Source organism: Lampetra fluviatilis, chromosome 56 (assembly GCF_964198595.1).
Source record: "Lampetra fluviatilis chromosome 56, kcLamFluv1.1, whole genome shotgun sequence".
NCBI lineage: Eukaryota > Metazoa > Chordata > Hyperoartia > Petromyzontiformes > Petromyzontidae > Lampetra > Lampetra fluviatilis.
Genome location: NC_136330.1, coordinates 645,341 through 658,590, shown reverse-complemented (window position 1 = coordinate 658,590; position 13,250 = coordinate 645,341). Strand labels below are relative to the sequence as shown.

Sequence of the window (13,250 nt, the reverse complement as noted above, 5' to 3'; positions counted from 1 at the left end):
GGGACAACTCCCTCCGTCTATCGCGCGCAGCATCCCAGCAGTCGCCTCCGTCTTCAATGCCACTTTATTGGGGGGGCAGGAGAGGGGGAGTACACATTCAGCAGGGGCAGCTGAGCCCCCCACACCCACACTGCGTGTAGGAAGCGGTTGCCATCTGTCCCGGTTTTCCCGGGATCATCCTTTTGTCGAGGAGGCAGCAGCCGCTGTCACGTGACACCTGTCGATCTTCCCCGGGACATTGTGAGTCTCGGTCTTTCTCAGTTGCGTGGTAATAACAACAACAACAATAACAACAACAACAACACCCACCATGCACCACTGGAGACAATTCATTACACGCAGCCTTCTCTCTCTCTCTCTCTGCCCTGTGAGATATGCTTCCTCTTGTTGCCACGATGTCTCCCCGTGTTTTGTATTTCTGAGAGGGGCCACCCTCGAGGCTGATGATGATGATGGAACTCCCAGCAGCTGCTTCATGATAACGACAAGAAGACGAATCATAATAATAATAAGAGTGCAGAACATTGCTAATTGCTGCTGCTGCTGAGATTCATCATGTTGGGCCTGTGACGTCACCTGAGTGAGCCTGTGACGTAGCTGAGTGAGCCTGTGACGTCACCTGAGTGAGCCTGTGACGTCACCTGAGTGAGCCCGTGACGTACCTGAGTGAGTCTGTGACGTACCTTGAGTGAGCCTGTGACGTCACCTGAGTGAGCCTGTGACGTCACCTGAGTGAGCCCGTGACGTAGCTGAGTGAGCCTGAGACGTACTTGAATCAGCCTGTGACGTGCCTGAGTGAGTCTGTGACGTCACCTGAGTGAGCCCGTGACGTCACCTGAGTGAGCCCGTGACGTCACCTGAGTGAGCCTGTGACGTCACCTGAGTGAGCCTGTGACGAATCGCCTCAACCAGACTCGTCGTGCTCAGCCAATGAGTGGCCCACGGGCACCGCTTTCGCGAACGACGAAATAAGCGGCACGAGCACTTTAAGAGCGCGCAGTGCCACGTGCTCGCCACTGCGAACATCGCGAGATAGAAGGAGAACGCAAGCCGCGTTAAATGGCATCGTCCAAACTGCAGGGAAGTGAGCGGCGCTCGGGGCAGGGACGCGTCACGGTCGATGGTCAAGAATGGTAGCGCAGGTGGCAGCCAAGAAATGGAACGCGTCCGAGAGCGCACCCATCGCGGAGATGGAGCGATGAAATAAATCCGTGTGCAGGCGCTGGGTAGAACGTTGCATCGCAGCATCGTGAGAGGTGGCGGCGGGCGGCTTGGGGAGGCCTTCATCCAACAGTGGATCGATCAAGATGATTGATGGCGACGTTGATGTTGCTGCGGCTACGGCTCGCTGCTTCGACGACAGCCGCCCCTTGCCGCCCCTTGCCGCGCCGTGCGGCTCCCCTTGCCGCGCCGTGCGGCTCCCCTTGCCGCGCCGTGCGGCTCCCCTTGCCGCGCCGTGCTGCTCCCCTTGCCGCGCCGTGCGGCTCCCCTTGCCGCGCCGTGCGGCTCCCCTTGCCGCGCCGTGCGGCTCCCCTTGCCGCGCCGTGCGGCTCCCCGCTCGCTCGGGACGACGGCGACGGCGGTGGCGGTCGCGTGCTGCCCCCTGCCGCACGGGTCGCTCAGGCGTCACGTGATGCCCTCTCCCGCACGAGCGAGCCACCGGTGGTGAGGACGTGGCCATGGGGAAGGATGCTGCTCTCTGCTGTGGGCCAATCGGTGTCAAAGAGTATTATGCATATCTATGTTATATATATATGTGTTATATATATGTGTGTGTTATCAGAGCATGTTTGTCTGCATGTTTTGCCACACATCCGTGTGGTTAATGCAGACATGGTGCCTTGCAATAGCTATCTATTTAGTCCGTAAAATTGTTTTTATTTATGGGTTAGATCGCGTGAATATATAAATGTGTCGTTAAACACGACGCCACTACCCGACACAGCCAATTAGTAGTAAGGGTTGTCACGTGAACAGAACATGGCAATTCGTTACGAGGACAGCACGCCGGTCCGTTGGAGAGTAACATCCACAACATTTACAATTCCAGTACGACGTTTCGCCAGTAATTACAACTCGCATCATCAAGCGGACAGCCGACGTGTTAAACTATCTAATTGGTGTTTAAACATATTAACACCTCCTGTTTTTTTGCCGGAATGGGTAAAGCTTGTTTTGATTGTTTTTTATACTGGCAAAAAGTTCCCATAGATATCACACAAAGAACTATAGATTAACACTGAGACCCATCGATCACATCGAGGCCCTTAAACTCACACAGACATCTAGATGAAGGAGGCATCATCATCACAGCGATGCACTCCACTCGCGCTTCCGCAAATATCTGTCTCAGCAACCACTTCAAAGTAAAACCGGAGCCGCCGCTCTCCACTAACGAAGAAGAAGAAGTTCCCCAAACGTGGCCGAGTTGATGACATCTCGAAAGCTAAGCAGAGTTGAGCCTGGATAGCGCTTGGAAGGGCGACTGCCATGCCAATTCACGCGGCAAACGTATCACCGTTTGGTTCTGGCTCAGTTCCGCGTTTCGGCAATGGAAAACAACGCACACCGTGCCGAACTCCACGTGCCAGTCGGGAAGGGGTTGTACAGAGCCAGGAGTGTGCCACGTGCTGTGGGGAGGACGTCCTCTTCAGATGCCCGTGCCCTTTCCAAATGAAGCCTCCGCTTTATCAGCGCCGTGCACATGGAGAGATGACCCCCAACATACATTCACCACCCGCGCCTACTTCCCTCTTTGGGAAGACATTGGATTTTCACGCCCGTATGTATGTCTGTATGTAGACCTTCTTTCGCACCGTATGTCGCTAGCCATGCTAATTGGACGAATCGCTTCGGTTTTTTTTTCGGTCTGACATCGGCGTACAGCAAGCCCATCGCCTTGGTAGGACACCGCTTGATTTTGGACCTGAACACGTCTGTGTTCAGATCCCAAACCAAGCAGTGTCCGCTCTGACGTTACTCACGGCAGGCGATCGCATTCTGCCTCGACGCGTGACGCATTAACCATTAAACGTGAGTTTAGCTGAATGGAAAACTGACATTCTGCTGGGTGTTTGTATGTGTTGTGTCCCTCTTGACACACGTCTCAATTTCTTCAGTGAATTTGTTCTGGATATGGCCTTGATTTGGGGGGCAGTGATGCGGTGGCCCAGCAGTGGCAGAGGTTCGCGGTTCGATTCGAGCGGCCGCCCTGATTAATACCGCGGTGTAATAACCCAAGTGCTAATAATACTACGGGCGCCGTCTGCTGCATCCACAGTGGTGGTTAAAGATCCCTTGACGTGAGGCGCAAGAGTGGGCCAATGCGTGCCGCGCGCCCGGCTCCCATCGTCCACATTCGAAAGTTTCACCGCACATCGCTCCACCTGGAATCTCGCTCCCGCACGCAGCGGCAACCAGCGCCCCCTCCTGGCCTCCGACATTTGCCCCAATGAGACCCATCCTGCAGTGCTTTTGAATTATCGCCTGGTTCAACGAAATCAACTTGAAACTCGATTTTTAGTTTAAAGTAGGATTTGCTCTTGATTATCCTGAGCCAAATGTTAAACACATCTGTTTATAACATTTCCTGCAGTTGACTTGTGTTGCAGCTGACTGTGATTGTGTCGTTAGCAAGTCGGAGATCTTTCCGTATCTCTTGCTTTTAATTAAAAAAAAACACATGGAACGCCACCCATTATCTCAACATCTCTGACAGAACGTTCAGAGATTACGTTCGTGAAGTTAGTTCAGAACGTGAAGAGTTCCCATGCCGGGCTCAAGGATCAAAGCGCTGAGCAGCACCGTTTTAGGTGCTGGGTTCAAATGCTGTGACTAAAGCAGGTTCTCCATCTTAGTGAGCATACATAACTAAACTATTAAACAAAAAACTAAAGTTTGTTTTACTTAAAACGAAGATAATGATGGGCTCAAGCCAGTCACTAACGACTGCACACAAACCATCGCATTTAATTCGGTCCTACAATTAATTGGGCTATGCCAGCTCTGAGAATTAAAATATCGCAACTCGTCGTTGTCAAGCGAACGTCACTGTCATGGGCAGAGCGGCGGGGCGCAGCCGAGCAGTGAATGCGCATCGCGCGAAGGGCCCTCTTGGCGCCGCTCTGCCAACACGAGGGGGTTGCGCGGCTCCAACAGAGCTCACTTGATGCAGCAAATCTGGCTGTGACGGTCCCACCTGACGACGGAGACTTGTGTTGCCTCCGAAACGTCGTGATTTTTATTGTTTTATTTTTATTAATTTTAATTAATTGTTTTACCTACGTGGCTTTACCGAAAGAACTAAGAGTATGAATCCTTGCAGTCACGAAAGCTTCAAATCTAGAATCCAACAGAGCTCCCAAATTGCTTCTTCGTCCATGACGCCGACAGCAACAATCGGGGAAATATTTTAGCTTTTTTTAAATCAAAAACTAAATATGTTAATTCCTAAAAAAAATGTAGATTATGTTTGTGCAGGATGCAGCTGCAGTTTATTTCGGGGGATCTAACGGCGACCACTTCTCTGTAAACAAACCACGACGTTGCCTTTCTCCTACGCGGCGAAATCGTCGTGAACCGCAAGAGGCGATTCCAACTCGGAGGGACCTCACTCGCCAGGGGGCTTCAACAGCTACGCTCGGCCCGTTTGTGCGACACGCACACACAATGGGGGCTGTGGGTCTTCAGCTTCTCGTGGTATCTCTGCTTCTTCTTCTTTCCATCGGTCCCCCGCCAGGTACGTGGGGCGCCACGGTGGACAGATGTTAACTACCTCGCCTCGAATACAGGAGGTCGTGAGTTCCATCTAGACCCTGACGTCGACTGTGTATTTGGAGTGTGCATGTTCTCCCCGTGGTCGTATAGATTTTTCTCCGGGTCCTTCGGGTTTTCCCTCCACATTGAGACTCATCCGTTTGAGAGTATCTGACCGCTATAGTGTCCACGTGATAAGCCACTTCGTTGAAATATCATTTGTGGCCAGGTCGCTTCTAAAAAAGAGCTATGCAGCTCGGTGGACCCTACCTGGTAAAATAAAAAATAGTTTCGTTTTGGTTTAGTTTGAGTGAATCCCAAGCTGAGCAAACGTGGGCTTGGCCGACTCGCCGATGTGGCCTCCGGCTATGATGCGTCGTGTTCCTACCATCTCCGACGTTCGCTTTATGTGCTGGGAGCTTCTCCAAGAGCTGTGATATTTTTGTTTTCGATGCCTTCACGGCGCTTACCATGGGCGTCAACGAGGTGCCGTGGCCTGGCTTGCCAGAAGGCAGTACAGCAAATGTGGACTCCACCTGTTTCGTCGGTATGATATTGAGTGTTCCCCCCCCCCCCCCGCACACGTGGGCTTTCTACAGGTGCTCTGTTTTTTTCCCGCCACACTCGTTAATTGGTCGATAACACCATGATATAAAGAGGAATGCAGAACTTGGGCAATTATTGGTAGCGCCGGCTCCACGCCACCGCGTGGCTGCTGCTGCTGCTGCCTTCCCGCTCGTCTGTAGTTCCTTCTGGCGCCTCTGATTCGTTCTGTCTCTGAGTCGTTCTGTCTCTGAGTCGTTCTGTCTCTGAGTCGTTCTGTCTCTGAGTCGTTCTGTCTCTGAGTCGTTCTGTCTCTGAGTCGTTCCCTCTCTCTCTCTCTACGAGAGCGAGTGAAAATAGTGCGGCGGCAGCGCATCGTGACGAGTTGACATTATTATTACTAGTATTATCTTATGTTATATTCTGGTTATTTTGGATATTTGTTTTGCTTTTTTTTTATTATTCTGGTAGCTCTCGGTTCCAACATCGTGACGACCGCCGGCAAAACCGTTCATCTTCCGTGCCCGTCGGGCAATCCCTCCGAGCGGAACGGCACCTGGAGATGGTATCCAGACTTGCAGAACGACGAATTCGTGTCCATCGCCACTTTCGGCCAAGCCGCGGTGACACCGAGCGCCGAGCGCTGCCATGCGGCGTTCGCCCGGAGGATGGACGTGCCCGGGCAGGCCAGCAGAGACTTCTCGCTGCGCATCGTGGGGGCGAGGGAGGAGGACACCGGCGTCTACGTCTGCACCCTCTCCTCTGCCCACTCCAGCCACGTGACCTTCGAAACGGAGCTGAGGGTGGACGCGGGTAATCGTCGTCACCATCGTCACCAGCAGTACCAACCACCGTGGTTATCATCGATCCTTGCCATGCATTATTGTTGTTTATTTGGAATGATCACAATGCGATCATGATAACCTTGCCGGACAGACAATTCGATGATTGTGGATCGTATTCTAGATTTGAAGCTTTCGTGACTGCAAGGATTCATACTCTTAGGTTTTTCCGGTAAAGTCACGTAGGCAAAAATAAATAATAAAAGTAAAAAATATTATTTATTTTTGCCTACGTGACTTTACCGAAAAAACCTAAGAGTATGTGGATCGTATATCACGCGGTAGATACGCCGTACAATCGCCGCAAAGTGTAAACCCAGATGAGCTCCACGCTGGCGCGCAATGTCGGCCTCGGCAATGTGTCCAGCAGCCCGATGCCAACGTCGAGCTCCTGCTGCACTCCAAGACGTGAGGGCTTCAGCAGGGAGAGAGAGAGAGAGACAGCGTCGCGTTACTCTTCCTCCTCCTTCGCCGTCGAAGGAAGCGCAGACCACAGTTGCTTTACTATCTGGTTCGGATCGCATGGCCACAGGCGCACCGCTGTGGCTTTGTGTGTTTTTAGTTTTCTATTCACGAGGCCGCCGATGTGCGCATCGTCGGCCGTCGATGATGTTCCGGGGCCGTTGATTGTTCCAGCGGTGCCTTCGTGCGCAAACGCGGCCCGTTCTGTCAAATCCTCTGCCGGGTGACGGCCTCCCCACGCCGCGCGGGGCTGTTGGAACGTTCTTCCGCTCACATCGCTCAGTTCGGTTTGGCGAAGCCCCGTGAGCATAGGCGTTGGAGAAGAGTACAGAACAACAATGGATTGTTTTGCTACCACTGTCCTCTGCTGGTAATGCGGCCAGCGGTCACCGAGCACTTTCGGCAAGGGTCGTGATGCAGTGTCGAGCGATTCGGTCGACGGGAGTCGTGGGAACTCGAGAAGCGCTGGGAGTTTACATTTCAGGGAGAGAATGGCTAAGCCCTCGGATGTCTGTCTGGGTTGGAAATAGCGTTGTTGTTGTTCGGCACGATGTCCAACGTTTCACACACTCCACCTGCTGAAGGCTCTCAGCTCCCACAACACGTGGAGCGAAACGCCGGGCATCGTGACTAACAAGAAGCGACACAACCTAAAAACAATATCCCTCAGCGCTCTACACAGGACAACCGCGGACACATACACAGCAATGCAACAGCACAAATGAGTAAACCTGTGGTGATTAAGCCACGCGGAGATTGTGAAACACTCCAAATGTATAAGCTGTGACATCGAATGAGCAAAGCATCTCACAAACCGCGCGCGTGTAATGGGGTTGCCCTCTCGCACAGACACGCGATACAAGGGGACTTGGCACCTGGACACGTCTCGTTATTCGCTGAGCCGTGACTTGGATGTTCAACCTCAGCACGCCGATTCCTAAAACAAACAAAATAAAGAAAAGCGCAGCCAGAGCACGTCACTCAGTCGGCGAGGGGGCGATCCGCGGGGAGCGTCCACCCGCGTGTGACCAGGGAGCGACCTTCCCTCCGGTGGATTTAAAACCAAAGTCGACGCTCGCGATCCGCCCGTCGGAGCGTGCGACTCGAGCCGTGAGCGGGGGAGAGCGGGGGGGATCGGGGGGGAGCGGGGGGAGCGGGGGGGGGCGGGGGGAGCGGGGGGGGCGGGGGAGCGGGGGGGAGCGGGGGGAGGAGCGGGGGGGAGCGTGGGGGAGCGGGGGGGGGGCGGGGGGGGCGGGGGGGGCGGGGGAGCGGGGGGGGGAACGGGGGGGAGCGGGGGGGGAGCGGGGGGGGGCGGGGGGAGCGGGGGGGGAGCGGGGGAGAGCGGGGGGGGAGCGGGGGGGAGCGGTGGGGGGGAGCAGGGGGGGGGAGCGGGGGGGGGGTCCGAGTTGGGCTGCGCGCTCAGCGCTCGTCCTCTGGATCTGTCGCCGCGCACTCCTGCGGGCAAATCCTCGACTCCCGGAGATTCCCGGCGCCGACGTCCGTGGGTTAGAAGCCGCTCGTGGAGTCGAAAAGTGATTGGGTGATGCTGCTGCTGCTGCTGCTTCCGTTGCCAGCGGTGCACACGCACGGTTAACGAAACAAACTCAACGCGTTCGCCAATAACACCGTGGCCCTTAAACCAAATATATATATACAACATGCGACGATTCAAGCATTGGCCCTTCTTCCATAGGACATAGCGTCGACGCAGCATCAGCAAGCAATGTCATGCGATTTCTGTCCGTTCCGTTGGCGCTCACATCGTGAACCTCAACGACGGCCAGGACCAAAGCCTCGGGCGAAGCCGCCTGCCAGGGGATCTGAGCGCTTCAGAATCGTTGGGCTCTTTTAAAATAAATCTAAAACCTGACTTGCTTTTAAAACTTGCTTTGAATTAGGATTCTTTAATTGTGTTGGTTTGATTATGCCTTTGCTAGAAATGTGTTACAAAGTGATTTTATTTTGCCTAGAATTTCATGTTTACTGTCCATGCCTGTAAAGCGCTATGAATTGCTTTTTTTGCACGAATATTGCGATAGAAGTAAAGTTTGATTGATTGGGTTTTTTTTTCACCAACGCCACATCGGATGGAACCGGGCCAGCGCCGTGCAATTGCCCGCGTTCGTGCCCCCACGTGCTCTGGTTGGTGCCGGTGGGGATCGGCATCGGGATGGTCGCCACGGTGCCCCTACTGAGCTGCCTCTGCGACACGGTGCTCAATTACGACCGACGTAAGTGCCAGACTCTGCCTCCTGCCAGCGGCGCATTCAATGGGCCAGAGCGCCGTGCCGCGGGGGTCCGAGGCCGGATTGTGAACTCTTCTTGAACTGCGCAGGAGGGGAGCGCTTTTGTTTTGTAAATGGTGCTCGCTGATGGGAGAGCCTCCACTCGAGCGAGCTCTGGAGATCTCCTCTAGAGAGTACGTGGCCTGGACTTGCACGCTGGCCAGACGACTTAAACGAGGTGGGAGCACCCACACGTTTCCCCACCACCACACGCGACTCGCCCATTGTGGACGAACCGCGCTAAGCCAACTTACACCGCTGGGTGGCGAGAGGCGGCAGGAGGTGGGGGGGGCTTAATAAACTTGCACGTTTGTCTCAACTTACACGCCGGGAGATGGAGTCGGACCGGCGACTTCTGGACGGCAAGTCCGGTAGCGTGCTGCTGACCATTACACCGCGGCCGCCTCCCTGGTTTATGGGATGCTTCTCCTTCATCAGTTTACAATTCATGGGAATATGTTGTGTTTATTATGAGAGTTTGAAGTTAATATCCCCGAACAGACCCACCAGAGATGGGGAGAGAGCCTCACTGGGTCAAGACTTTACCGGCTTGTAGGCGATGGCAGCGACGCTTCGACGGCGCCACTGCCACCCTCGGTTGTGTCGCTGTGACGATCCACGCGGTGGGGAGCTGGGCCCGCTCCTCTCGGCAATGCCCCCTCGAGGTGGGCGCGCCCCTAATGTGCTGTGTGGTGGTGTCCTTGTGTTGTTCTTGTTCAGGGAAAAGGACCCTCAAAAAGTGGTAAGCGCTTTCGTGTCACCCCTGGGTCCGCCCGAGGAGTTCACGCGCTCGGTCTGACGGCAAGGCCATCACGAACTCTGCTCACGCCTAGCAATTCAGCGCCGTGGATGCAGTGAGGGTTGGTGGTACACAGGAATGTGTGAAGCTCCCTCACCTGCCCGTGGGCCATCGAGGTCACCACCCAGATCTGTGAAGCGTCTGGAGATGAGGTTGCATTTAGACGCTTATTACATTGCATCTCCTGGCTTGTCGGGGTAACGGTGGCAGTACAGCAAGTGGGTGGGTTAATTTCCATCCGTATTCCATCTGCATGGGGGATTTAATATGACCCCCCGTCTCACGGCTGAGTCTTCACCTCATTCGTGTATTTCGCCAAACTGCCCAACGTAGGACCACAGATCTTGGCCAATTGCAATTGTTGGGGCCAACTTGGACTGGTGCAAACATTAGCAGGACCCTCCTGAAACAAGGTCACGGGACTCGGTGAGACTTTCATGGGTAGACAACAGTAGCATTGGTGGTCATAACAACTACAATAATACGGCATCACGAGTGGTGTGTTGTAATGCTCGTCACATTGTCGCCGATAGGCAAACCTTCAGGATCCACACCCTGCGGGCTATGAGAGAGCGCCCGGTCGTCCGGAGCGACGTGGCAGGTGGGACAACCCCAGCAGCTGCACCCACCACTGCCGGGCCGCCACGCTCACTGTGATCATCACGCAGAGCCGTGTCCCGACGGGAACGGCGAATCGGGGCGACTGCCCCGGGCCCCACGCTTTGGGGTGGGGGGGGACGCTTCGACGTCACGCTGCCAGATGTAATACTTCCGCTTTAGTTTTAAGGCGTCGGGGGGCCCACGCGCTGGGCTTTGCCCCGGGCCCCGCACCCCCCCCCCCCCCACTCACTAAGAACGGCCCTGACGCTCACACGATGTGTAAAGTTATTCATTCCCAGGGAGGCTGCCGCAGTGTGACGGTCAGCACCGCGGACTTGCAATCCTGAGGTCGCTCGTTCGATTCCATCTCCCCACGCCGCAGTTTGAAGCTCCCTCGAGTAGAGGCCCTTCATACGCCAGCAGTGGCGTGAGAAATCAGTTGCAGTGCTGCACCTTTACCCTGTGATTGAGCATCGATTCCCAAGCTGTCGGTTGCACGCCGTCATGATTTCCCAGAAAATGCAGTTGCGATAACGATGTAACCTCACGGATAACACTTCACAATTGTGCTAAACATTAATTCTTGGATCATTTGAAGGTAACTGTGAATAGTGTTAGAAAATATGGCTTATTTATTTAATAAGATGTAGGGGTAGGGCTAGAATTAGTGAGAGATTAGCTCGTTAGGGTCTACGCTCGTCTGTCCCCATGACAGTGGGTGAGGCTTTCAGTGTTTTGCCACTTTTCGTTTTTGATGTTCACAGAGGTCCTCGTTATTGGCAACAAGCAGCCAGTGGAGGAAATACCACATTCCCATGGTAAGGACTGTAACATGTTTTACTAACCACAAACTACCTGGCTTCATAGCAAATGTAATGTGCTCAGTGACAATGGCTATCCAAATCTCAATAGTGAAAGATATAATTGATCTCAGTTGACTTTCGCGTGGCCAAACACCATTAACATTACGTTGAATTTGGAATGGCTTCATCAATTGTGATTACACATATGGGGTAATCATCACCCCATACTTCCAGACAAATGCCGGTTTGCAGGCCAGGCGATTCTGAGCAATGTTGTCCCCACAGGGACGGCTGCCACTAGGGGTGCCCTTAAAGGGCTGCACGTGGATTGTTGAATGATCTCCACATGATTCCGTGATCGCAGCGGCTAACCTGATCACTCGACAACGTAACGTGCGCGTGATTTGTTTTTCAGAAACTGACGCTCGTGTCAGAGAGTGAAAGAAGATGCCGCAGGACATCCACCGGGTAGCCCGGCCCGCGAGAGGGGGCTAGCAATCGGGGGGAGGGTATGGGGGGCCGCGGAAGTCGCACTTGGGATCGGGAGTGGGCGAGGGGGGGCGCAGGTGGGGGGCTCTCAGTTGGGGGGGGGGGCTTTGTAGTACTTTGCAGTAGTTTGTGGTACTTTTCGGTAAAATAAGTCGGACCCGGTTAAGTTGAGAATAAGTCTCCAGAAAATGAATCTGTGGCTGGAGTGGGTCTCGTGCTGAGCGGCGGCTGCTTGTTCAGCGTTCGGGGACCCTCTGTGGAGGAGGCTCCTCCAGATTCACCTTCTCGAGGCGATAGCCCCTGACCATCGTAGGACATTCCGACAGGGGTTCTTCTGACGTTCGGTTCATTTGTTACCCATTAACCCGTTTTTCAATTTCCGATCCATGCTATCGTCAATGATCGCGATTGCTTGATTTCCGAACCGTGTCGTGTCGCGGAGTGAGCACTGAATAAACACGCTCTTCTCGAGGCACACTGCAGCCACTCAGCGTTATTGCCAATTGTTGTGTTTAGGGCTGGGCCATCGGGAGAAGGTACTCTGGCAACCACAGCTGCCGCTTTAATCCCAAACGCAAGCAGGGCCATGCGAAAAGTCGACTCTTCACAGTTTTAACCCTCCCTGATTAATCTGATTAGTGGCCAGCACACAAACACAGCGCTTCATTTGATTTAAATCGAATTTCAATTAGGCACATGACGGAAGTTTTATTTTTGTTACAGTGATTACGTTAAATTATTTTCAGTCTGTGTGGCCATTCAAGTATCATCTCGGCACGCTTTGGTATTTGGTGGGCAGTCATGAACATCTTTGCAATTATTTTAAAAGCAGTTTCCGAATACGCCCGTCACTTTATTTTGATACCAGAAATGAACACTGACATGCAGTCCTTTTGCCCATCCACCGCTGGATGAGGGCCTCCCCACACCGTGTAGGTCGCGGGGATTATTTGACCATACTTCACCAATCACCATGCTGGTCAACGCGGGTGAATGAAGGCGGGGAGCGCAGACGTCGAGGCATTGTGCAGTACAACAATGGATATTTAGATGTTTTGTCTGCAATACCCTCTGCTGACAATGGAGCGCCATACTCATTGCAGTGTGCATAACTCAATACAGAATCAGAATCTTTATCGAGACTGCAGGAGGAATCCGATGAGCTCTAAAGCTCTTTTCACAGATGTCCAGCATGGGCACGGGATCAGCGAGGTACGTCATCAGTGGCATTGTGGAGAATATAAATAAGAAAATAAACAAGCAGTGTTTCCTACACACGCCCATCTCTCCATGTATGTGCAGGAGACATTGTTTATCCATTGCGTTATGGGTATTATCCACAACGATGCGAAGAGTCGTGTCGAGTTATGTATTGCAATATAATGTTGCTTCAGACTGAGGAGCCCACATCGTGGAGAGAAGGGTCCCTGTCTCTAAACATCTGGCATTTCACCAGCATTGATTGAAGCGAGCCTGACCCTGCTGATGAGACAGTGAATTGTCGAAACCGGTCCAGAGCTTGCTTGTTTTGAATCAATGCTGCTGAAATGTTACACTCCCAGATGGCCGTGGGGCTGATGGGTTGTGTAAGACATGCTTTTGGTGTTCGAATGTTAAGAGATCATTAGGTGAAGGAGACATCGGTTATGTAATTGTTGCAAACAGGATAAAT

General features: G+C 53.4%; 1 protein-coding gene across 1 annotated transcript; it reads left to right on the top strand.

Annotated features, from left to right (window-relative positions):
- Positions 1 to 5,226: 5,226 nt before the first annotated feature.
- Positions 5,227 to 11,588, top strand: LOC144950117 (uncharacterized). Its single transcript, XM_078880178.1, has 7 exons — positions 5,227 to 5,302; positions 5,770 to 6,111; positions 8,705 to 8,833; positions 9,608 to 9,629; positions 10,220 to 10,287; positions 11,051 to 11,104; positions 11,505 to 11,588. Exons 1-7 carry the CDS (start codon positions 5,227 to 5,229, stop codon positions 11,528 to 11,530), a joined length of 717 nt encoding a protein of 238 aa, XP_078736304.1. The 3' UTR covers positions 11,531 to 11,588.
- The last annotated feature ends 1,662 nt before the right edge of the window (positions 11,589 to 13,250 follow it).